General features: G+C 29.0%; 1 protein-coding gene across 2 annotated transcripts in view; it reads right to left on the bottom strand.

The window, feature by feature from the left end:
• Positions 1-2,679: 2,679 nt before the first annotated feature.
• Positions 2,680-27,739, bottom strand: part of alpha-Spec (alpha spectrin) — a 70,338-nt gene continuing 45,278 nt past the window's right edge. For both annotated transcript variants that reach the window (XM_087158771.1, XM_087158772.1), the window contains 18 exons: positions 27,255-27,444; positions 25,081-25,617; positions 22,784-23,097; positions 20,891-21,119; positions 19,066-19,212; positions 17,985-18,243; positions 17,097-17,173; positions 16,855-16,991; positions 15,641-15,713; positions 13,793-13,909; positions 10,793-10,972; positions 10,588-10,700; positions 9,763-9,780; positions 8,402-8,456; positions 7,687-7,883; positions 6,511-6,564; positions 4,931-5,225; positions 2,680-3,332 (listed from right to left, as the gene is read on the bottom strand). In XM_087158771.1, the coding sequence (XP_087014897.1) occupies positions 3,207-3,332; positions 4,931-5,225; positions 6,511-6,564; positions 7,687-7,883; positions 8,402-8,456; positions 9,763-9,780; positions 10,588-10,700; positions 10,793-10,972; positions 13,793-13,909; positions 15,641-15,713; positions 16,855-16,991; positions 17,097-17,173; positions 17,985-18,243; positions 19,066-19,212; positions 20,891-21,119; positions 22,784-23,097; positions 25,081-25,617; positions 27,255-27,444 (3,118 nt within the window). In that variant the 3' untranslated portion in view covers positions 2,680-3,206. The remainder of the gene's footprint in view (positions 3,333-4,930; positions 5,226-6,510; positions 6,565-7,686; positions 7,884-8,401; positions 8,457-9,762; positions 9,781-10,587; positions 10,701-10,792; positions 10,973-13,792; positions 13,910-15,640; positions 15,714-16,854; positions 16,992-17,096; positions 17,174-17,984; positions 18,244-19,065; positions 19,213-20,890; positions 21,120-22,783; positions 23,098-25,080; positions 25,618-27,254; positions 27,445-27,739) is intronic.

The following is a 27,739-nucleotide window of genomic DNA, read 5'->3' as shown; positions in this document are numbered from 1 at the left end:
ACCTAACAATAATAAATAACTCTTGAAAACTCACAGCAACTATAAAAATAGTATGTTATTCTAAAAGAACATGGGAGGGGGTCATTTCGTGATGATAGACGCCTTAAAAAAAGTGATTCACGCAAACGGATAACGAATTCGCTTGGATTCATTAGTTAATTCTTTAAACGAAAAACAATACTCTTATTTTAAAATGGAATTTTAAAAAATAAACCCTTTGAGCCATGTTAATTTTCTTCAATACATGTTATAAGCTACACTCATTTTCATGAAAACACTTATTGAGCTGTGTCCATTTACTAAAAAATGAATTAAAAGGAGAGACGATTTTTTTAAATACGCATTTTGAGCAATGTTAATTTATTTATTCTACGCATCTTGAGACTTCTCCATTTTCCTTAAATGTGCATTTTAAGGCGTCCATTTCCTTAAATACGCATTATGAGCTGTGTCTATTTACCTAAATATGCATTGAGTTTTGCCCATTTTCTTAAATGCACGTATTGAGCTTTGTCCATTTCTTTATATGTGCATTTTGAGGTGTGTTTATTTACCTAAACAGCTATGTTCATTTTATTAACCACATATTTTGAGCCATGCTCAAAATAAAAAGCTCACAGAAGATAAGTTTTTTGGTTTTTAAGTTTGTATCTCAAACTTTTATTTTTAAGTTTTTATTAGCTTGGAATTAAACCAATTATAATTTTAATAATTAGACTGCTTAAGGATCAATTTGTTTACTGAAATTTTTTCAATAGTGAGTGAGAAATTTTAATCTAAATATTGATGAATGTTTTGATATCAGTTTTTAGAGCATGCATCATGTCTGCTCTAACAGTTCTCTCAAGTCCATATGTCAGTTCAATCAAAGAAAAAGGGTCTTAGATAACTTCGCAAAAAAAAAAAAAAAAAAAAAAAAAAAAAAAAAAAAACATTTTACAACAGAAAAACTTAACACTTAGCACAAAAGAAATCTTTTAAAATTAATTTAAAACAAAAAGTGGTCGTAACTGAAAATAAATACAATAATATTTTTTGATGTTAGTCAGGCTAATAATTTGTAGTTTAAAGTAACATAATTATAAATAAGTATAACTAAATTATTAAATTTTCTGGCAGTCAGTGTGAGAATCTCCATGTGTTGCCAAATCTATCAACAAAAAATAAGCACATTTTAAGTACTTTTCAAGCACTGAAAATATTTTTAAGCACCATATACATTAACAAAATGCAAAATAATTTTCAAAGACTTAACATGATCATGATAAAATAACTAGTTTCTGACAAAGAACTCTTTTCTGGATTACATTAGCCATAATAAAAAAAGATCGAGAGATTTTTTTAGTTCGATGTGAGAGGATGGAAAATGAAGCCTGAAATTGAGAATATCTTGCAAGCAGAGTTGCACAAAAGAATGCAAGAATCTCACCGAAACCAGCTCAGTAGTCACTCCCCAGTATTTCATTAAAACACGATTGGCACTATCATACATTACGGACAGACGAAATGGATTGTGGTTGAATGAATTGTGAAAATGTTGAATAGAACAATGTGAAAACCACACTTTTGCATAATAAGCAGCAAAAACCCAACACTGCAAAAATGAAAAAAAAAAAAATCTCATTTTCAAAAAGGGAAAAGTAAGCACTTTTTACAAAAACCCATGAAAAAAAGCACCTTCAAGGGCTTTTAAAAAACCAAAATAAGAACTTTTAAGCACTTTTTGAAAACCTTGACTAGAGTTTTGACACCTTGATAAGAGTGAACAAGAATAACACACATTAATACTAAATATTTTTTTAAATGTAACTTTTTTTTTCTATTCTCACACAAGGAAAAAATAATGCTTTACAACAATTTAAAGAGTTTTAGGTTGCCTTAAAAAATTTTTACAAGTGTACAAAAATAACTGCGGGCAGTATTTTTCCAAAAGAGTATATTTTAGCTCAGTTTATTATTGTAAGAAACTTATTTTGTTATATTTAATATTGTGCAGCCAAAGCTTTTTTTTTTATTTTAGTTCTAACTTAACAATTCTATTGATGAGATGAAAAATTATTTTTCAAATGCAGAAAAAAAAATATTGCAAAAATAAAACTAGTCACATATTTAAAAAATAACAATTTATCACTTATAAATAAGCAATTCTTATATTTTATTAAGTTTTTATCTTATATTTCATTTTGCCAAGACTTCATCAAATAATCATAAAAAAAAGTTTGCATTTTATATTGCTAAAATTGTTATTATTTATTTTTAAAGAAACACTATTTTGCAGATTATATAAATATTAAATATTTATTAAAACTTCCCACACAAAACAAATATTCATTTCAATTCATGAATCAATAAAATTTTATAAGTAGGTGTAACCTGCAGTAATGGTTTTCTGTAGCAACAAAGACATTTTTCAAAAGTAACATTAAAATAATATTCTATAAGCTGAACAACAAAATAAGCTGCAATATATTCAATCATATTAATATTATCCATTTAAGGTTACAAAATTCATACAAAAAAATAAGCAAAAATAGCTCTTTATATTGAAAAAAATAAATAAATAAAAGATAGAAAAGGTAAAAAGGGGTACTGGAATACTAAGGTGTTAGCAAAAATTATGCGGAAAATCTGAATTAAATCTAAAAACACACAAGAGAGTGAAAGGAGGAAAAAAATAGCTTTATATCAAAACAAAATTTTATTTAGAAGCTTGATACAATAAAAGCAATTATTTTCGTGAACATAAGCTTAATAAATATTCACAACCTAAGTTTTATTAGGAAAACAATCTATATTGTGCAAGTAATTGTTAAATCTCTATAATTCAACGTAACTCATTTCAGATAAAATGAAAAATAGTGAGATCATCTTTTTAGCAATCTGACTTAATCCAAGAAAAATAATTTAATTTTTACTTGGCTTGCAACACAATTCAGAAAAATAAACTACTATAAAAGCATAATATTCATTAATTTGATTAAAACCTCTATTATAACTAGTAAATTAAATTGTATAAAAAATGTCTCAAGATTTTTATAATTAAAAATGTATATAAAAGTGCATTAAAACATAAAGAAAACACCGGACATGAAATATTTTTTTTTTAAATGTATATCTACATAGCAACCAACTAATCTCAAGGAAAGAGTTAAGCAGCTGATGAAGGGAAGATAGAAGAAACCAAATGACAATAAATAGCAGCTTCTTTAATTTTGGAAAAGTGTGTGAGTAAAGTCTATGTAATCATAAGCCCCAGGAATAGCTCGCCCATTTTTGTCTTCATAAGGCTTCATTCGTGAGACACAATAATCGGCCATTTCTTTTGTAAGATTCTGAAAAGGAAAAAAAAACCATCAATTTACAGGGTGCATAGCCAAATCTTTCGACAAAAAACAAGCACCTTTTAAGCACTCAAAAAATATTTTTAAGCACTATATACAATAACAATATGCAAAATAATTTTCAAAGACTTTACATGATCATGATAAAGTAACTAGTTTCTGAAAAATAACTCTTTTTTAGATTATATTAGCTACTAAAAAATTATCGAGAGATTTTCCGGTTCAATATCAGAGGGTGGAAAATGAAGCTTGAAATTCAGACTATCTTGCAAAATGCAGCAGAGTTGCACATGAGAGAGCAAGAATCTAAATTAACCCAGCTCAGTCGAAACGGACTCGGAAGTATTTCATCAAACATGTAAAACGATTAGGGCTGGCTTTATAAGTTACCGACCGACGGTACGCAAAAATGGATTGTGTTTGAATAAATTGTGAAAACGTTAAATAGGGCAATGTGAAAAGCATGCTTTTGCATAATACATAGCGAAAATAGACATGGTAAAAAAAATCTCCATTTCGAGAGCACTTTTTAAAAACACCCAATGGAAAAAGCACCTTTAAGGGCTTTTAAAAAACGAAAATAAGCACTTTAAAAACGCCAAGCACCGTGATTTATTTATTTTACAAAACAAATACAGGGTTGCCATGCAAATCGAGAAAAAAAATTCCCTGCACACAGTATGCACAATAAATGAAGAAATACGCAATTACTGTGCCCTTGTTAAGAGAGCTATATAATGCTAATTTTATTTAATTACTGAAAAAATAAGGAGCAGTTCAACATACTTAAAACAAATAATGCTATAGTAAATGAAATAGTTTAGTATAGCTGAAATATCTTTAAATATCCCATAGATTACGCTTCGAGTGGTCACCATTTTTTAAAAGACAAAAATAAGAAACAAAATTCCCTGTATAGTTCGTTCAAACTTTTCTCCACCTCCTCGGAAGGAAGAAGTATTTATTTTAGCGCAGGTGTAAGAGGAGAAACGTCTTCGTGTTTGAAATTGAAACAACCCTTCAATGCACGCCAAACGCAAACAGAGAATTCTTTCTCAGTCACTTACCTCGCTTTATCATCTGCTATTATATCATTCGTTACTCTAGCTATTTAGATATATTGCAGCAAAATGTCTCAAAAAGGACAAACTATTTACTCAAAAGAGAGAAATATCAAATTTATGAATATTTTATGTTATCAAATGCCCATAAAGATTGCAAAATAAATATTTTCGTCATACGATCGCCAAATAGCAACTTCGTTCAGGATTGTTCACATCCTTCTCCTAAAAGCATCGAAATAGTATCGTCGGATACCACGTGATAAAGGCGGAGCCAAGTGCCAACTCCTTGTGAACGAACTATATTTTACCAGTTCATAAAGAAAGAATTAAAATTCTCTGTTATTTTAGATGATTTTTTAAATTCCCTATATTCCCATTTATAGCAAAATTCAATAAGAAAAATGACCTTGCCATTTGATCTCTCATAAAAGAATACACACTTAATACATGCCCTGTTTTTAAAGCTAGCTTTCGAATTTAGTCGCTGCTTTTAATAAACTTAATTTTATAAAGAATCCAACTTACTGCGTATAACTCTTCTGCAGTGACATAGGGTCTCTCGCCTGAGGTAATGGCTCTGAAGGCATTTTCAACTTCTTCACTAGAGCGGACATTTTCAGTTTCCCTGGAGATCATGAAGGCCATGTACTCTTGGAGGGAGACATAGCCATCTCTGTTAGGATCTACTACATTCAGGATGGCCTCGAATTCTGGGTCTGGTTGTCCCTCTTCCACCATTGGCAGGTCATAACCCAGAGCACGAAGGCAACTTTTAAACTGGAAGTGGTTTAGTCGACCAGATTTTTCTTTATCAAAATGTCTAGAAAAGAAAAAATTATGAATTTCCAAATCGGTTTTTACTCAAACGTAAGAATACAATTTCTGAGAAGTCCTATACCACAATATGTACTAGTGAGGATAAAATAACTGTGGGATAACACAGGGATAATTGTGACACAAAGTAAAAAAGCCAGAAAATTTCAAGTGCAAAAATTCAATATCAAGATATCAATTTCTATACCATACATGTTTTGTATTTAACATAATTTTTTTTAACAAGAATAATTATATTACCCACCAATGATGAACATCACACCTTTATAGTAACTGATATTAGTTCTTGCAAGAATTGCGATGTTGGATTTTTTAATATCGCATGAATATGAACCCAGAGACTAGATTTTAAAATCGCACGGAATATATTATTTTAAAATTGTGTGAATACAAATTATGATGTAAGATTTTTACACCACATGAATACGAATATTAACATGTAACTTTTTAATTTTGTCTTGCTAGCGCGAATTAGGGAAAGATTCAAAATTTGGATTTTAGATTGAGGAAATCTGAAAACTTTATAAGTTTTGATTAGCGAAATTCCAAAAACCATGATCTTGAGAAACATGGAATTCTGGGATATTCCCAGAAAAATCATATTCCTTGCTCATAATATTTAGACCAGGAAGCATAATGCGAAAAACCCGGAATTCCGGTTAACCCCCAGAATACAAAGATAAATACTTGTTTTATTTTTAATACAATTTATCGTAAAAAATATAGGATCAAAAATAGTATTTATTAAAATTTTTAGTTTTTTTTCTTCTCAATATTCTAGGCGTCTCTTTCCACTTCAGTGGTAACTACTCAATTTATTAATTATACTTTCAGTAAAATTATTTGCCAAAAACTTGCCATAAATTCAGAATTTATTGAAAGATTTTATAAGTGTGTTTCAACTCATGTGGTGCACTGCAATACAGCATTTACAACTAAAAAAATATTCATTTTAAATATATAGAATGATTTTAAAGGTCAGTTTAAAATATAGCAAATTTTAAACTTATTTTACAACTTAATCAGAAACTTGAAATTCACTTTTGAATGTGGCACATACAAACATCATTTCGCAATACTAATTGGTGTATTTTAAATTCTACACAAAATGTTTTTAATTCTTTCAGGGATACTAACAAGATAAAGAAAGTAGAAAATGGTGATAAACTCTAATTGGAACTAAACATCAGATTTAATTTAAGTTGCTAAAATTTTTTTTATTGAAGATTAAATCTAAATGTTGAAGAGAAAAAAAGAAAGAAAATACTTACTTAAACATCATACTAAATTCTTTCAAAGCATCTTCGGAAACTCCACTCTGGTTTCTAAAATTAAAATAAAATTTTACTTCTGATATTTAGAAAATTCAGAAATATTAAAAACAAAAAATTGCATATTTTTAGGCTCTTCTGAGAACTTTAAGTGCTTGTGTAGTGATTACTAATTTGACATCCTCATTATTATTGATGTAAGAAGCACCAGAATATATTCTTTATATTTAATTGCATAAATTTTCAGAGTTAGCAAATTTCTTTCTTGTGGAAGAGACTTGAGATTCATTAAAAACGGCACGCTTTAAAATGATTCTAAATTAAGATTATGCCTTAAACACATAATATTGATGCTAACTGGTTTTAGATGAAAAGAATCAGTTCTTACAGAAATCTATAATAAAACCTAAATAAAAATTAAACCTAATTTAAGGGTCTACAACCAGTTTAGTGCAATCTTCACTGATATTGCACAAAGGTAACTCCAAAATATTATGTTAAATGCAGGATGCAGAATATTTATGTAGATTTTGATTGGAGTTTGCAGAAAAAAGTTTATTTAATGTGGAAATTCATTACAAAACTGTGAGGCCAGTTTTTGATCAAATAATTTAATTTGTTTAAAGATGCTACTAGAGATCGGTAATCAAACTTCAATTTCTGCTTTGGACTTAATTTCTTACATAATTTAAATTAGTTTTTATTCATTCTCCATTTTTAAAGATTATAAGAAAAAAACTAAACCTTTTTGCAATTTTGTCTTTCATTTTTTTAAGGTGACAAGCAATGCTTCCAGATACAAGGGAAAAAACAACAAATGCTTGAAATATTATTTATTCTTTTAATCGCACAAAATACACGTGCAGCTAAGCCATTTCAAACACACCCAACACTAAATATTCAAAATCATTTTAACTATAACAAAATTGACATAATTGTAGCAATTTATTAAATAGACAAAAGTTAACTTTTATTTAAATGTGGGACTTTAATATTACAAGTAAAAAATAAGAGAGTAATTCATTTCTGAAAAATTTGTGAACGTGTTTCTTAAAAACAAAAGCATTTTTTTTTTCATTCCTGACATTTTCTATGAATTAATTTTAGGACTTGTTATTGATAAGCAGAGGCAAAATACATCCCAAATATTGGTTAAATTCAGTTTAAAAAACATACCTTGCTTGTATTTGTTGTTCTAGATTGTGCTGCATTCTCATTCCTAACTGATCAAGTTGATCCCATTGCTGAGCGAGGCCTACAGTACTGTGCTCTGTGTAACGATTGTCAAGAATAAGGTGTTCGCCTAAAAGAGCGCCTAAATCTTCTATCTGTTTCAGCTCTGCTCTTCGAGCCCTCACATCTGCTGCTTTGCGCTAAAAAGGAAAATCAACTTAAATATGGGAAAATAATGGAAAATCAAAATTTTTTTTTAAAAGTCCCGCTACACACTATTGTTAACCCTTCAATGTATAAGCAGGGTTGCCACTCAAATCTGGAAAAAAAATTCCTTGTACATATTATATACAGAATTATTGTGCTCTTGTATGAGCTATATTGGACTTGCTATGCTAGTTTTCAATGCTGGAAAAACTTAAAAAGGAAAAGCTGAACTTATAATGCTATAGTAAAGTTTTAATTACAAGAAGAAATATAATTTTTTATGGTTACAATTACATGGTTATAACTTTTTATGACTATAATTAATCTTATTTATTTGGTTTGATAACACCTCGTTAGTAATTGGTTTTTAAGGAAAAGAGCTTAACATGGATGGTATGATTTATCTATAAATTCTCCAAAATTTTAGATACAAATAATTTTGTCGCTAAATTCTTTTTACAATATGAGCAAAATGTTTTGTTGATGCTCAGACACAATTAAATATGCATACTTTAGTTGCATCCAGCTGAGCTTCTAGAGAACCAGTTCCTTCAAGCATCGATGACCTAAAAAAGTATTTTGAACATTCAGAAAAATATTTTTAAAAAACAATTTGCTTAATTCTAGACTTTCCTTTCAGACATCATTTAATGTTACTATTTAAAATGAAATTTGAAAGAAATACATAACATAAATTTCGTAAACCGCTCTAAAAATTTATCTTTACTCATTTATGTCATCGGCATACCTACCAACAACGAAGAAATAAAATGGAGATTTTACTAGCAAAATTTTTTAGGCTATGAGGTAAAGTTTTGATATATCAGGGGTCTGTCTAGGTTTTTCTGACAGGTACCTATTTTGTGAAAATTTAGACGTAATTTGTGAAAAATTAAAAATTATATTAAAAAATCAACACAAAAATATGGATTTATCGTTTCTTAAGGGATACAAAAATAAAATTTTAAGAAAAAGTATTTTGTGAAACTACCGCTAAACGGTAGTAAATTCGGCCTGGACAGACCCCTATATATGATGTACAAAAAAAAAATAGAAAGTCAAATTAGAAATAATATAACTTGCATTTAGCAAAAAATATGCATATAAATCTTAATCTACAGAAGAAATTTCTCAACATTACTTATAATTACTTAAATTACTTTATAACCGTTGTTAAACAGTTGACCCAATTTTTGGGTTTACAGCTACTAATGTTCAACTACATACATAGCCTTGTAATTTTGAACCCAATCCAGAAGACAATGGAACTCCTGGATCAATCAAGTAGTGGAAGAAATTTACCTTCGTGGAGGACTTTTTAATGGAACTAACACACATGGAGAGGAAAACCACAAATACGTGACAAGTATAGCCTCACTGCAAGGGGTACTTACTACATACTATTAACACTCAACATACTACAGTACTGGCAATAGCACTATCTGTTGAGGAATAAAGGAAGTATTTTTGCCATCAGCGGATATTTTATTACCCAAAAAAATTTTTTTTACAACTTCTTTGACAAATACGGAAAATTGGAGAATATACGGGTAAACAAGAGATAGTTGCAAAATACAGGAGTCTTTGTTAAAAAAACAGAAGACTAGGCAGGTATGCATTGGAAACAAAATTGTACTAGATATAAAATTTTACATCCAATTAATTTGAAAATTTAATTTTAGAACAAAATTATGAGCAAAAAGAGTCTGTAAAATTTAAATCCTGGCAACAAAAAAAATTAAATTAATTAAATAAATTTGGTAAAAAGATATAATTATTTCACGAAACTAACATTAGATAAGATTCACAGTTGTTTACAAAGATAAATCGTAACAATTATAAAAAATAAAACACAAAACAAAATTGACTTACCCATCAAGCAACCACATTCTGCAAAATAAAAAATATTAAATTAATACCAAATTAATAATAAATAAAATATAAGTAAGACAGGCTCATAAGAATCACGAAAATAAAAAGTCATGTGATTTGAGCAGAAATTTTGGTGTGATTCACACATTTCCGCATGGATTTGTTCTGCATAAGATTCATTGTTTTTAGAACTTTTATTTGCTTAAACATAGCCAAATCTATCAACAATAAATAAGCACCTCTAAACTATTTTTTAAGAACTAAAAAAACTTTTTAAGCACTATATACATTAACAAAATGCAAAATAATTTTCAAAGACTTTACATGATCATGATAAAATAACTAGTTTCTGACAAAGAACTCTTTTTCTTGATTATATTAGCCACTATAAAGAGATAGAGAGATTTCTTGGTACGATATCAGAGGGTGGAAAACGAAGCCTGAAACTGAGAATATCTTGCAAAATGCAGCAGAGTTGCACATGAGAGTGCTAGAATCTCACCGACTTCAGCTGACTAGACGCACATGCGGACTCACAAATATTTCATCAAACATCTAAAATGATTGGTGCTCTCAACTCATACGCTATGGATCAACAGGATGCCGAAATAGATTGCAGTTGAATAAATAGTGAAAATGTTAAATAGAAAAATTCACTACTTTTACGAAACACCTAATGAGAAAAGCACCTTAAGGGCTTTTAAAAAACGAAAATCAAAAATAAGCAATTATTAAAAACGTTATGAGATTCATGAAATTTCTAACTAATTAAATAGATAGTGTGCAGATAGATCTCTCATTAGTGTTATTATGAAAATTGTTTACCTTGTGTCTGTGAGCCATTGGTGAAAAGCATTGGCATGCTTTGCAAACTCAATTCTTAATCTATCATTTTCTTCTTGTCTTTGGTCTTCTTTAACAAGCTCTACATCTCTTTCCTGAATGAACATATCACGTGTTATCAAAAATTAAACAGAATATTTGAAAGGAAAAAAAAAACATTTAGCAAAAAGTTAAATGTGAAACCTACTTGTATGATCTTTTGAAGATTGCGCCAAGTATCCTCTAATGCTTCCATAGTGAACCAAGTATAAGGATTACCCCCGACATTGAAGGATTTTATCTGCTGATCCAGAGCTGCTAATACTTCAAAATCGGCTTGTGCAGAGCTCAAAGATGCTTGGAACTTTGCATGAGCCTCTCGTAATGCCTATCACACCAAATAGAACAAGTTAATAAATACTTTGCTTTTACATTTGTCAAAATACTGAATTTCTGAGAGGTAATTAATATCAAGGTTTCAAAATTTATACCTTTGAAAAGGTATTCAATGATGAACAAAACTTCAAATTTTATTTAGGAAACAAAAATACATTTTGGTGACATTATATGGAAAAAAAATCTCTAAGATGAGGCACAGGGGGGGGGGGGGTACTTTCTATTCACACACATTTTTATTCTCATTTTCCTGTAATTTTGTTTTAACACATATACCGTCAAACCTCACTACAGTGAACCTGCAAGGAACCGAAATTTCAGTTCACTATATCTGCACCGCAAACAAATTTAACTAATTTTTCCAAACTGCTCCCTTTTACTACACATTACTTAAATAAATGACCAATAAACAGAAATTTAAAAATGATTGAACAATATGAAGGAAAAAAAATGTGTTAACTTTTATTTTTTATTACTCTTTGTCTTGCACACAAAAAATTTAGGGATAGTCTTTATTTAGGAATGGGAAACTGTGATAGAAGGAGCAAACAAGAAAAAATGCTTATGGCTACATTCAAGATTGGCAAGTTTCTGCCCAGGTGGTTAAAACTACTGGTAGAAACCGGTTGAAACTGGCATGGCAGAAACCCTTTTCTGCCACATTTGTGGCAAAACTGGCAGAAATTCAGAAAATGACATAAAAGTTAAGTACTGAGATTGACATACAATGGATAATTCATAGAAAAAACATTTAAATGTTAAACAAAGTGACCAGTGAAATTGCTGTTTACATTTACGAATCAGTGAATCTAACCATTAAAATTGTTACTGTTTTAATAATTGGATTGTTGCCATGCAAATTATGTCTTGAAAAGAAAAAAAACTATTAGAAAGTAGCTCTATTCAGTTACATTGAGAGTTAAATGATAATAATTACTAAATTTCAGAGTTTAATTTAATAAACTAAAATTTAGTATTTATATTTATTATTACATTACTTTATTCTTTATTTAAGATAAATATTTGATATACTGCACTGCACTCTTTATATTTAATATAAACAAAATAATATATATTTACAAACAATGAATTAAAAAGTTACAGTTACATTTTTCAGTTTACTTAAACAAAATGTCATTAAGCAATTACCAGAACTAATATAGAAGTTTTTTTTAGTTTCCGCCGGTTTTTACCGGTTACAACCAGTTTCTGTCACTGGCATGGTAAAAACCAGTTTCTGCCGGCAAAAAGCCAACCCTGGCTACATTCCACTCAATAAATCTGTACATGTATTGTAAGTAGAAATTTCAACATTACCAAAATATGAAGAAGAAAAAATCAGTCAAGGACAGAAAAAAGTTCATAATATTTAATTTCCTCACTTTTGGTTCACTACATCCACAAAAAATAATATATGTGTAATAGCAAGGCACATGAGCGAACATTTCGTTCACTATAGCGGGATTCGACTGTATTTACTTCGAATTTAAATTTAACTGAATTGCTTTTTCAAATTCGATAATCTAATCACTGAGGCATATTGATTGATTTCAGTTATACCAAAAAGTAAATATTAAATAAACAAATATATATATATTTTTAACATCATAGCGCAATTTCTCATTTTAGAAATTATTGGTCGAACAAATATTTAAAGTTACATTATATTGCAGTAAAAATTTTAAAAAAATAGACATTTAGTAGTTTGCATAATAAAATTGATATAGAAAGACAACTGTAATTAAACTGATTAGGCTTAAATTCAGTGAAAAAAACTACAGAAGGATTTATAAATCCTATTTTCTTTTAACCAATCAGATTCTAAATCCAGGGCATCTGCTACAGATTTTCAAATTCATGACTTTCCATGTCTAATTCCAAGAGCTTTTCATGATTTAACAAAGTTACTATTTTCTCCTGACAAAAACAGACCAATAAATTCAAAAAGCATTATAATAACATTAATTGAAATGATAGGTATAACCAAAACTGTTATACTTTGCATCTTTCTATTTATAGATTTTAAATTTAAAAAACAGAGTAAGGAAAGAATTGAAACAATAAAATAAGTGAAAAAAATACAAAAGCAAATAATTTTTTCTTCTTTTTTTCTGCAGACACATATTCTAGAGATATTTTTTTTGTTCATCAGAAAGAAATACTCCAGATTTTCCTTTCTCATTTCCGAATAAAAAAACTCCCCAATGACTGGCTTGCTTCAGTTAGAATTTTAAATTGATAAAATAAAAAATAAAAATAGCAAAAATTCTGAAATCACAGAAGTTTAAAATACAATTTGCTCTAGAAACAATGTTCTTTCCTTCATTTTTTGAAAGAACACCATAATTTTTTATAGAACAGGATAAAAACATTTTATATTTTAATAAAATAGGACTGTGAGTGGAGATTTTGTTACAAATTCAGATATTCTGAACACCAAGAAATTTTAAGAACTAGATTTTTCAACAACCTAAATCCATGACTTTTCATGATATTAAAAAAAAAAAAAAAAAAAAAAAAAAAAGTTAAAATCATGACAAATTTTGTTCAGTACTGAAATTCATGACTTTCCAAGTGCGCAGATACCCTGCATTTAGTAGTTTTCATAATAAAATTAATACAGAAAGAAAATTGTAACTAAACTGATTAATCTTAAATTCAGTAAAAAAAAAACTATAGAAGGATTTATAAATCTGATTTTCTTTTAACCTATGAAGATCCTAAATCATAGTCAATGCTTAGCATAATTATGGGAAGTTTTTTAAAAACTGTTCACAAAGTAAAATATGTTTATGATAAAATATATAAATACTTTGATTTCTTCGATAGAGTTGCAGCGAACCGGATCGGTAAGATCTTCCTCTGCATTTTCAAACCAGCTGTTGAAAGCAGAAGCTTTCTTTGCAAATGTAAGGAACAGGTCTTCAATCTAACAGCAGAAAATAAAAGCTCAATCAAATCTCAATATTTTTACCAATTGCATAATGGGTTAGTAGTCAGTAAAAATTACTAATGCAAGTGTACAAATAATCCCCAACAACAAAATAACTTGGGCCCTCATTGGACTGGTATTCACGAATCTTGACATTGGCTCCGACATTGCTATGTATAGAATTGTCTGATTCACCTGATACAGGGTTGCCACAGAAAAAAATGAATAAAATAGTTGCTTCTAGTAGCCTAAAGCATGAAAATTGTCACCAAAAATTATGAAAATAGTTGCCTAAATAAGAACAAAAAATTTTAAATAACATGACTAACATTTTATTAAATGACTTTAATATTCCATGATCCATTTAGTCAAGTTGATGGTTAATATGATAATTTTTAAATAAACGTTAAGTGTTCTAGCACTAAATTTTTATATAAAAAAATTAGTATATTTGCAGAAAATTAAATACTTTTAAAAACTAGAATTAATTCAGAAAAAAAAATTTTGTTAAAAAAACAAACATACTCTTTCTAAAAAATTTTCCCTTTTATCAAAAATTGATTTAGCAAATATATACTGAAATGTTATTACTAAAATTCAGTTAAATTCACGCATCATAATATCGCATTAAAAATAGGGTTCTTTAAAATCATGTGGAATTTCATAGCAATAACTGTTGAAAAGGCTATTGAGAAATAATATAGATTCACATGGAAATCTGTGCAAATTGAACTCATTAAAAAGTGATGATTTAAATTTGCTAATCAAAATTTTTTCATTTTTAAAAAAAATTCATTATGTTCAGAAGCTACAGCGGGCTGCAGGTTGTCAACCCAATTTATAGTAAAAAAAAAAAAAAAAAAAAAAACATCGCTAGAAGCACAGAAAAGTCTCCCAATAGTCTCCTTTTCTTGAAAATAGTTGCTTTTTTTTAGACTTTTCAGGCAAAAAAAGTTGCCATAGTTACCTCAGGTCGAAAACAGTTGCAAATAGTCGCATTTCAGTTGCCTATGGAAACCCTGCTGATATTTTACAGCCACCTTACAACCAATACCTGACTTATATACAATTGTCAGATTTACTCAATATTCTATATTCATTATTCAGTCACTATAGGCCTGGGCAGACCCCTAGCATCATAGGACAAAATTCATGGATGGAATGAATAAAATAGCAAATAAAAAATGCTCACTAGTTGCTATTCGATCATAATTTTCCTTTTGTTGAAAATGCATCTCTTATTTACTTTATCATGTGCTTAAAGTTCCCTTTCATTTTGATATTTAACTTTGTAATATTTACCATATTTCGAGAAATGCTTAAATAGAAATGCATTTCATTAATAATAAGTTTCTTAATTGTTTAAAATTTTAATTTTTTAAAAAGTGACCATGATTTTAAAACTGGCCACTGTTAAAAAATAGTACAACTTACGACAATTATCAATTAATCAACTTACCAATTTATCAACTTAAATACATATAGTGCAATTTCCTTTTATTACTTACTGTAGCATTAACTGGGACAATTTAGGTTTCATACTTATCAGAGTGAAAAAAAGAGAGACTTTTTAACTAGTTTTTTGTACTCTAGATAAGATTACCAAGCTATGTCACAAACTAAGTTTTACTTGCAAGTATTGTTACAGTGAATAAAATGAAAAACATTATTCAATTCATAATATCAACATATTTTTTAAAATGAAATCAGAAAAAAAAAAAAATTTACCTGCTTAAACTGTTCAAGCATATGAAGCAAACGCTGTTTACGGGCTTCCGAAGCTGCTAACAGGTTGTGCCACCTAAAATGAATATTTTTAACATTACAGATATGTTTAATTCAATAAAACTTATAATAAAATAAAGAGTCCTTAATTTCAAAATTATAGACACGATAAAGTGACCAGTCAAGGAATGATGTGACTGAATCTAATTTTTTTTATAAAGTTTTTTATTTTTTGCACAAAATTTTTTTTTCTTTTTCGTAGGAACATTTTATTTTGTTTAGGTATAATAAAAATGCTTAATTTTTCCTTTACACCTAAATAGTTCACCTATGTAATTCCTAAAGAAAATATAAATTCACACCTGCCAACAATGGTATAATAAAATAACGGAGATTTTACTACCGGCATTTTTTAGGTTACGAGTAAAGTTTTGATACGGCGTGCGTAATTATGTAAATCAAAAAGATAAATTTAAAATAGTAAATAATATAAGCACTTACATTTAGTGAAGTAAAGACTATGTATGATCTTAACATAAAGATTTTTTTAAAACCATTATTTATAGATACTAAACTATTCTATTATTATATAATCGTCGTTGAACAGCTGACCCAATTTTGGGTACAGGACTGTTAACGTTCAACTCCGTAGTCTTGTAATTTTGAACCTGATCCAGAAGACAAGGAAAATCCTGGAATAAGTATCGGGAGAAATTAGCCTTCGTGGAGAACTTCTTGATGGAACATACGCGTATTTGAGTTATGGAGAGGAAAATCACGAAAATCTCCCACGCCAAGGGGACTCTAACCTGTGATCAGTCTACCGCTGAGTATATTTTACATCAGCACAAGTTGGATGCAAAATTCACATAGAGCAATCATCTTTGGGATTTGAACCTGGTTCACCTCATTGGAAATCAAACGCTTTATCTCCTGAGCCACCAAGACTCGACTTAAACTATTAACATTCAACATACTGCAGTACTGGTGAGAGAACCTTCTGTTGAGGAATAATTTAAGTATTTTTGCCATCAGTGGATATTTTATCACCTAAAATTTCCTTTTTAAAATTTCATAACAAAAGACAGAGAAATTTGAGAATATATGGGTAAACAGGAGTCTTCGTTAATAAACAGGGAGCTTGGCAGATATATAAATTGTATTTGAAAAATTCAGTATCCACAAGACAATTTTATTTTAGTACTTATGACACAAACCTTCCAAGAACATCGTCATGTCGTTTAACAATTGCTGGAGTTTGGTCATGATTAGCAGCCATAAGTTGGTCTTTCAACTGAGTGATGCTTTGAATACCTTCTTGCTCAAATGCTGACAGACCAGCATCAAATGTTTCCTAAGAACAAAAATTCCTTATTTAAAAATCACATTCCAGTTTGAAAATAATGACTACAAAAAGTAAGCTTAAAGAAGTCAAGAAAATATTAATTTATTTACTGACTTGTTTTGTTAAAAGAGTCTGTACTGATGACAGATCTCGACCATAATCTTCAGAACGAACATGTGTTTCTTTGTCACCTGGAGGGAGGGAAGAAAAAAAAAATTCAAAATATATTCAGGTACTAACAATTGTTACATATACTAATGGCACAATCATTCTAAAACAGAACATATTCCAGTTCTAAAAGTATTAAACAGTTTTGCCTCTCACTTTTACAAAAGATGTTCAGACGAACTTTTTGATAATCAAAATCATAATTGAATGTAGAAATGGCAAAATTAAAACATAATTTCAGCAAAAAAAGTTTTAAGCACTATATGCATTAACAAAATGCAAAATTATTTTCAAAGACTTTACATGATCATGATAAAAATAACTAGTTTCTGACAAAGAGCTCTTTTCTTTATTACATCAGCAAATAAAAAATGATCAAGAGATTTTTCGGTTCGATTTCAGAGGGTGGAAAATGAAGCAGAGTTGCAAATGAGAGTGCAATAATCTCAACGAACCAAGCTCACTGTACGCACATGAGGATTCGCAAGTATCTCACCGAACCGAAAAAAATTTTGCCGCTTTCATACGCTACGGATCAACGGTATGCTGAAATAGATTGTGGTTGAATGAATTGTGAAAACGTTGAATAGAACATCGTGAAAAGCACGCTTTTGCATAAAACACGGCGAAAATTAACACTGTAAAGAAAAAATACCTCATTTTGGAAAATTAAGCTCTTTTTAAAAAAACTCATTGAAAAGAGCCCCCCTTTAAGGGCTTCTAAAAAACAATAATAAAAAAAGCACATTTAAGCACTTTTTAAAAAACCCTACGCAACATATTAATTGAAAACTCCATTGAATATAATAAAGTGTAGTTCGTTATCAAACTTACCTATCCAACTAGCGACAACATCAGCTTTCCACATGAACTGCAAATAGGCTGAGTTATCCTTCAGTTTGCTCTTCCTTCGAATGGCACTGGCATCAAGCGCACTCAATCTGTCATGAAGTTGCTGCAGTCTTTGACTGATGCTGCCAGAGTGGTGGTTCTCTTCAGCCACCAGTTGCTGCCCCTCTGATGAAATCGCAACACATCTTTCACGGTGGACAGCAAAATCTATCTCAAATGCATCATGTTTCTTCAACAGGCCCTGCCGTAAACATTTCATTTATAAGTTTTTGTTCAGTAATTAATTCGAATAAAGTAATAACTCCACTAAATTCTAAACCATATCAGGGGTATTTGTCACAGAGAGTTAAAAACCCTGAAAATTTAATGAGCAAAAAAAATAGATATCTATTTATATATTGTACATAATTAATATTTAACATAACTTTTTGAACTAACATTTATAATTAAATTACCTACTAATGGAAACACATTAAGAGCAACTAATTCAAGAAAAAAAAACATACTTCTTAAAAGAATCACAATATTTGATTTTAAAATTGGTGAATATAAATTGCGATATTTGATTTTAAAAAAGCGAAAATACAAATTGCAATAATGAATTTTTAAATCGTGCAGATATGAATCACTATGCATAATTATTAGATTGATCACGTGATTACGAATAGCAGTACATAGCTTTTAAATCATATATAAATGTGAAAATTATGCGCTGTGGACGACAGTACTTTGAAATTGATTGTGTTTAAATGATTCGTGAAAACGTTGAATAGAACAATGTGAAAAGCACGTTTTTGCATAATATGCTGAGAAAATTGTCATGGTAAAGAAAAAAACCTTATTCTCCAAAAGGGAAAATAAAGCACGTTTTAAAAACACCCAGTGAAAAATGCACCTTTAAGGGTTTTTAGAAAACGGAAATAAGCACCTTTAAGAAATTTTTAAAAAAGCTACGCACCATGTTAAATATGCAGCTCATTGGTTACTTGACAGTCAAAAGAATAAGTAACAAAATTTCTTAAAAAATTGTATATAATGGAAAAAGATAATGAAAGGGAAATACCTGAACTGCAGCCATTGTGTCTCCATAATCATCAACATTCAAAAGTTGATGTTTCTCAGAAATCCAGGCTTCTTCCTCTTCTAATTTGGCTAAGAAATTTTGATAGGCAAGAGATTCATTCAATTTTGTTCCTCTGTCAGATGTCATCTAAAAATAAAATTGAGCATGTTTTATTTTATTTTACTGACAAAAACTCCAAGTTCAGTGAAAATCAGTAAACCTGGTAAAACACTGAATAGTTAAAAAAGAAAAAAAGGTTTTAAAAATAATTTATAGATTTCAATTTTAAGAGTTAAAGTAATAATAAAACAGCTTAATAACGATATTAAACTTTAAACCTTCCAAACTGTATAAGCAGAAGTAACTAGAAAAAAAATGTCTTAGATGTAAAATATTATAAAATATGTTTCAAGCTGTAGGCAAGAAATTTACAAAAATTTTTCTCCTGCATTGCGTTTTTTATGTTACTTCATTAGTTTTCTAAAGTGTTTTTCCAATTTAAAATTAAATTTTTAAAACATCAGGTAATTTTTTTTTATAAAGTTTAATTTTTAAAATATTAAAGAATTTTTCTCCTTCTCCATCCCTTAATAGATTACACCCCACAAAATATTGCATTTGCAAATCGAGCTTGTAGAAAGACAAAAAAGTTCCAAAAAAAGAAATTCCAATTATATAAAGCAAAAAGCAATGTTAGAAAATAGAATTTAAAAGAAAAAAAAAAAGAATTTTTATTGCTAATAGTCTAGTTAAATATAAGGATATCAGAACATAATGAAAAACTAACGACAAATTTTTAAATAATACATATATTTTAACACAATAGTCTTTTGATATAGGTAAAATTAGATAATTAATACACAGAATAAATATAAATAAAATAAGAAGAAAAAAAACATAACATTAAATGATGTAATGATCACAGAAAATTATAATTTTAAAGAATAGAAAAAGAAAAAAAAAAGGACCAAGTGACTTCGATAACAATAAGCAAGTGATAATGTTAGCCATAAATCAATGTATTCAACAAGAGAGCCGAAACCATACTTGTAAGTGTTTTCTCGAGAAAACACATTGCTCCTTAACCACCGATCATTTATTAACACTTAACCAATCCACAACAAAGATAGTCAAGTTTTACTTTAGCTTTTAGAACTTTTTCTGCCCTTTCATACACTCCAAGTTTATTCACTCCCCATTGCCACGAATCTAGCAAAAAGAAACCTTCCACTTGTAGACATAGCTGCCAACAAATAGAAAAAAATCCAGTAGATTTTACGAAATATAAATTTTGTGATAATTGTTGCATAATGCACTAAATATTTTACACCTAGGGAGTTTTATAGAGATCAAAATAGAAAAACTGCAATATTTTCTAGATATCATAAACATTAAACAGACTTGAAATATTATGTATTATGTTTACTCATAATTTAGAATATTAATAGGCATTTATTTCAAAGATAGTTAAAAGAATATTTTATTCAATTTAAAAAGAGAGTTTCGAATAAAATTAACCCGAACATTCTAGAACAAAAACAATTTTTGAACTGATTTCTAAAAATGAGGTTTGCTTCATTATGTATTAGTAATACATGTTTAAATATTCTAGCAAGTAAGCAATAATCTGTACAAAAATTCTATCTCAATAGGGATTTTTTTTAGGGAATTTCCTAAAATGTACAAAAACTAGGAGAATTTAAATTAAACCAGCAGACCAGGAGAAACTGGCAAAATCCAGTAGAATTGGCTGCTATGGTAGAATGAAAAAAATCAGAAATTTTGCAGAGCACAAACACCCTGGAATACACTTATAAATGCATACTTTTTTTAGTTCCTGCCAAGCATTATCCAAATTTTTAAGCCTCAGTTCTATTTCTGGTACACCTAAGTTAGACTCTGCCATTAATTTTTGACCAGCCTCTTGGACAGCTTCAATAGTTGGTTCATGGGCTACTAACTCTGCTTCGAGACGCACATGCTTTTTACGTAAATTCTGTACTCCAGTCAAGTCACGACCATAATCATCAGAACTAACCAATAGTTTTTTTTCTCTGAAAAAAAAAAATAAACTTTTTTTATTTTGAAGTAAAAGGATATATATAAAAAATCGAATGAAATTTGCAATCCATTACTGATGCTAGCACAGTCCAAATTGGAAAAAAATAAAATAAAAAATACTTAAATTATAAGATAATGTAGGAAAGGAAGAGTATTAAGGAAGTTCTCCATCTAGCCATACATATTTTATATCCGTCATTGAACAGCCGACCCAACTGTGGGTTTACCAGGCTATCCCGGCCCTAAGTCATACATATTATAAGGTAAGAAGTGAGACTAAGTGTGTCTGTTTCCAAAAAAGGAAGTTATTAGATTTACATTAACATATACCCCTTTTTGTACATGCAGAAGTCCAATTTTCATTTTTTTAAATACAACTTCTGATTTTAATTTTGAAGGTAATCATCTCCATAACTATCTCATCAGAACTTTATAGTTTATCTAATTTAAAGAGAAATGTGCTTACTCGCAAAGTGAGGCTTTCCGATTCTTGTACGATGACCATATCTGTGAACAAATTTTACAATTTAAGTAAACATGGCCCCCCCTTTTTTTTCAAAGTAATATTTAAATTACTTTACCATACTTTTGAGCTTTATATTAAATGCACTTTTAGCAAATCTAAAAATTTTTTGCTTTCTAGAATTTCAAAATCAATTTTTCTATCTTCTTTTTGTGTTATTAAAAAATTATTTTTGCTTCAATAATGTATTTGCTATTGAAATTCATTCTATAATAATTTTAAACAATTTAGACTACACAATTTTGAACTCTGCAAATGCCAGAACTTGATTCAGTTAAGAAATTGTGGCTATTTTGTGAGGAAGGAAAAATAGCAGCAAACATTGACTGCCATGCATTGATCCTGCCCTATTGCTGTTCAGCAGTTTGAATGCTTTTCAGCCAATTACAATTTTAGAGATTATTTGCTTCATTTTTCTTTTTTTATTTGATTTATGTAGTGTTTTGCATTTTAATTTCAATAGGGGTACAGAGAAGTATATTTTTATTAAGGCAGAACCCTATCTTTCGGACATTTTAGCGGGACAGATACTTCAAATTACGAACATTCAAAAACTCTAGTAATGTTTTGTGAACTAAATCATTATATACCCTACCAAAGCGGGGACACTCTGTTAATCTTGAGGCAGATAACAATTTGCTTCAAAAAATGCTGCTTTAAATCCCTTCAGGACAGTCTGCATCTTTATTAACTATTTTTAGTTAGAACTATTCCACATTAATTAGAGTTAATAATTTGATTCCACATTAGTTAATAACTTGAGTCATTTCAGCTTTCATTTGTAGCTATTATACTCAATATTATGTTTTAATGATTAATATATCTAAAATTAAAATGGTTTATATTTAAATTAATAGTAGCAAGCAAGTACATTGGTCAAGCATAACTGTATAATTATATATTTTCTTTATTTATTATAACTTAACTAATTTAGTAACAGATTGCAATAACATTTCTTTGTAACTGAGTCCACAAATAATGTTCAGTGGATAAATAGTAGAAAATAACTCAAATCCTGTAACACTCAAGATTAAAATATTATTTTCTGCATAGAACATAATCTTTTGAAGTGAAATTCTAATTTTAATAAAGTGCAAAAAAATTGAGTTTTGAAGAAAGAAAACAATGACATACTTAATCCAGGACTCTTCGTCGGCAATATCACGGAAGAATTGGTGCAATGTATTTGCTTCATTAAGTCTAGCTCGCCTGTGACCAGCCAAAGTTTTGACTCTATTGTATCGTTCATTAATTGAGCTGCGCTTTTCTTCAATGGAGGCAGCATCACACTGCCCTGACTCAATTAAACTGTCAGCTAAAGTGTTCATATCTCTGATGCGATCTTCATGGGCATTCACATCAGCTTCAACAAGTTGATGTTTCTTGATGAGGTTTTGAACAGAGGCTAAGTCTTTGCCAGATTCTTCAGATTTCAAAAGAGATTCAACCTAAAATAGCACACAACATAAATAATTATTTGCAATCGAGCAGAGGTCAAATATATTTAATGTTTCAGCGAGTTTTGCAAAATATTAAATATATTGATATCTTAGTGTAAACATAACTCCGTGGCAGAATGGCAGAGACACGGCGACATTGTCACAGAATGTTACAATGTTTTTTTTGAGAAAAATTTTTCTTTTGAAAAGTAAAAAAAAATTTACTTTTCTTTTCCACAGAAATTTACATGTAACATTTAAATCATGCATTTAGATAACCACTTTTTGACGGGCTCAATTTACACCGATAGTATCGTAAATCGATGCTAAGTTTCGATTGCCTTTTCGACATTTATTGATATAGACTTTTACCTGGTTTTTAAATATCTCGATATATTTCAGACAGTATGGAAAATTCGAACGGTGCATTTGAGTACTTACTTTTCAAGGCAATAATTCTATCAAATTTTGGCAGTTATTGCTATTGGATTTTTCATAGTTTTTAAAACCGATATTTTTTATATATTATTTATTACAGAAACCTAATCTTGAAACGAAACGCGCATTTAAGGAGATCGATTCACTTGATTTCTCGATCTTTTTTTACGGCAATTATTACCGCGGATTTCATGATTTTTTATTGTGATAATTATTTACAAAATGCGAAGAAATAAATAATTTGTGTGCCCCCAACAAAATACAAGAATATCGCCCATAATATTAGGAAAAAAAATTATAACATTTCCAGTTTTAAAAAAAAATTATTTTATTTTTAACACAGCGTTTTTGTTATTTTAAATTAGTAACACATATGTTTCTTATTATTAAAAGTATATTGTAGAAATATTTGTGCTAGGGAGTTTTGTCACAGATAGTTTGAAAAAAATTCTGCCACAAGGCTTGCAACATAATTTTAAAATAATGTAATAATGAAACAATGGAAAAACGAATTAGTATTACGCTAGATAGTTACGAAAATTTTCTGCAATACTTTTGAAAAGCAAAATTAAAAATCCAAAATTTATAAATATTGGTATTTTATGTTGAACAAATATTATTGAATAAGGATCAAGCGCACAATGATAATTGTGCTCATTCAAATAAATGTAAAAAATGTTTACTTTAACAAAACTGAGTGCTGGTTACACAATAAACGTAAAAAGGAGTACTTAGAGTTTATTCAAGAAAATGGAAGTGTTCTAATTACAGGGTATCTGCCACATTTAAGATTTTCAAATTCATGACTTTTAATGACTTTGACGAAGTTACTATTTTACTATTTAAAAAAGCATTATAATAACATTAATTGAAACGATTGGTGTAAACAAAACTGTTATACTCTGCATCTTCATATTTATAGATTTTAAAAAACAGAGTAAAGAAAGAGCTGAAGCGATAAAATAGCTGAAAAAAATACAAAAAAACAAAAAAAAAACAATTTCAGAATGATATTCTAAAGCTACTTTTCTTGTTCATATGAAAGGAAATTCCTGATCTTTCCTAATCACTCCTGATTTTTCTGTTCTCATTTTAGAATTTTAAAAAAATGTGCCAATAGCTTGCGGCTTGCTTTAGCTAGAATTTTATATTGATAAAATAAAAATATATAATAACAAAAATTCTGAAATCACAGAAGTTTAAAAGATAATTCGCTCTAGAAATAATTTTTTAAAGAACATGATAAAAACATTTGATATTTTAATAAAATATGACTATGATTGGGGGACTTTGTTACAAATTCAGATATTCGGAACACCATAAAATGGGGGGGGGGGGTAAATTCCATTTTAAAAATTAGATTAAGAAAAGAAGTTAAAATCATGACAAATTTGTTCAATGCCGAAATTCATGACTTTACAGATGCGTAGATATCCTGTATAAAAGTAATTTCAAAACCAAGTTTAATTCAAGTATTTACATTGTAAACTGACCCACTAATTCTGAATTTCAATATTTTTATAACAGATTTAAGCACTGAGTGATATAACTTACTTCTCCAAGCCAGAAGTCAATGTCTTTGACAGCAGCATTGAAAGTTCTCTGCTTGTTTGCCTCTTTTATCTTAATGCTCTTTTCGATTGTCTTCTTCGTGAGGTGCTCCCACTGCTCGGCAAGGCAGCTCAGTCGTGCCTGGACAGCCTCTTCAGATCCAGCACACTGGTGCTGGTCAATAAGGTTCTGACCATTGGCTAGGACAGATTGAATTCTGTCCGCATTCGCAGCCAACTCTGCTTCGAATGCCTGGTGCTTTTGATGTTTGCTCTGTATGTTGGTAGGATCTTTGTAGGACTCATCCATTGCCATTTGAAGTTTCTCTGTTATCCAATTTTCTATCTCATCTGCGTCCCTGCTGAACTGCTGCAAGGTCATAGATTCTCCAAGTTTTGAACGTTTCTTAATGAGATTGTCCTTCAGGTGATGCCACCTTTCTAAAACTTGATCCTTCTTTTCATTTATTGCATCGGCAGCGTAATGATCGGCTGCCACCAGTTGGTCGGCCAGAGCGGCCAATGCAGCAATTTTTTCTTCCTGCAAAAAAAAAAAGGTTACAATTCACTTTAAAAGTGTTGAAATAGATACATGATGAACGGAAGGAAAAAAAATTTGATAGTCAAAGCAGCCAACATGGATAGGAAAAAATTCAGTAGATTTCCCAAAATAATATAAATATCATAATATTTGTTGCATAATGTACTCAATATTTTACACATAGGGAATTTTAGGGATAGGGAAATCTTATGTATTATGCTCACTCATAATTTCAAATATTAATAGGCATTTAATTCATCAAAGATAGTTAAAATATTTTTTTTTTTAATGTAACAAGAGTTCTGAAAAAAATTTAACTGAACATTTCAGAAAAAAAATTTCTTTTGAACTGATTTCTATAAATGAGGTTTGCTTCATTATGTTTTGCTAATACTTATTTAGATATTTAAGCAAGCAATAATCTGTACAGAAATTCTATTTCAATATGGATTTTTTTTTTAGGAAAGTTTCAGAGATTTTTCTAAAATGTACAAAAACCAAGAAAATTTTAACTAAACCAGGAGATCAGGAGAAACTGGCAAAATCCAGTAATCTACTGTAAAATCCAGTAAGTTGGCAGCTATGGATATTTAACAGGGTGCATAGCCTAATATCTTTCAACAAAAAATAAGCACCTTTTAAGAACTCAAAATTTTTTTTAAGATACATTAATAAAATAATTTCCAAAGACTTTACATGATCATGATAAAATAACTAGTTTCTGACAAAGAACTCCTTTCTTGATTATATTAGCCAACATAAAAAGAGCAAGAAATTTTTTTGGTTTTATTTCAGAAGGTGAAAAATAAAGCCTGAAATTGATAATATCTAGCAAAATGCAGCAGAGTTGCTAATGAGAGTGCCAGAATCACCTTTAAGCACTTTTTAAGGGGTCGCTGTATCCAAATAATGACCGAAATATAAATTTTTTTTTATAGTTTACAATAAAACTTCAAACTATTTAAAATGCACTGGAAAAAAAATCATCCCTCTATCTACATTTTTAAAAAAAGTTATGAATGATTTCAGATTGTCCTAAAACAGAAACTTGATCAGCAGACAGAACAGAGCTTAAAGTGCTTTTTCTCATACATGATAATTTTCCGTTTTAATTTTAATTAAATCCATAGGTAATTTTTTCTATTTAAGATAAAGCTTTGAAGTAAACTTTTTTATCTTAATTATAATACACTTATTCAAACTGCGAATGGAAACTGCATTTTATAAGGTAGGTATTATAATTTTTACAGCATGTAATATATACATAACAGGAATTTTTAAATTTTTTTTTCTCTACTTTTTAACAAAATCTATAAAAAATTGATACATCAACAAGTGAATGCGCAAAATTGTTAAGATGAATATAGTAAGCAATAAGAAAAAAAATCTTTTTTTTTTTTGAAAATATGTTAAAATAAAAAAGCCTTAAGGATTTAAAAACTTAGATTTTTTTTTTAAATTTTAAAAAAACTAAACAGTTTAACGATTTTTTGAACATAAATTACTGATTACAAGTTAAATGAACATGTAAAGAATCCACAAAATGAATGATTATACCTTTATTAAAAAAAAAGGGTACTGTGTTCCATTAAAAACACTATGCACCATGATTGACTTAATTTGTGGAATATGCATACCTGAGCATTTATTGCTTTATCAAAATCTTCATGCTTCTTTATGAGAGATTCTACATTATCACCACCCATGTCATCAGAGCTGAGGAAAGCTTCTCGACTTCCCATCCAGTTTTCTGCCTGCTCACAATCTCTGTAAAACAACTGCAGTTCCAGACACTGATCCAGTTTCATCCTTCGTGCAATCCAAGCACTGTAGAAATAAAAATATAACGTAAATATTTTTTTTCTTAAAGTCAATTTCTACTTAGGGGCAACAAAGAAAATTATTAAATAATTAAAAAAATTTCTCCCATATAAAACTAAAATTAATTAAATTTAATTAATAATTAATATTTGAAAAAACTATTAAACGATTGAATATAAATGCATTTGAAAAAATTTAATAAAAAAACTATTAAACGATTGAAAATAAATGCATTTGAAAAAATTTAATAAAAAAACTATTAAACGATTGAAAATAAATGCATTTGAAAAAATTTAATAAA

The sequence above is a fragment of the Parasteatoda tepidariorum genome, chromosome 3 (genome assembly GCF_982258835.1).
Source record: "Parasteatoda tepidariorum strain Cologne lab strain chromosome 3, Ptep-v5.0, whole genome shotgun sequence".
Lineage (NCBI taxonomy): Eukaryota > Metazoa > Arthropoda > Arachnida > Araneae > Theridiidae > Parasteatoda > Parasteatoda tepidariorum.
The sequence above is the reverse complement of the archived record's forward strand: the minus strand, read 5'-3'. Positions and strand labels throughout refer to the sequence as shown.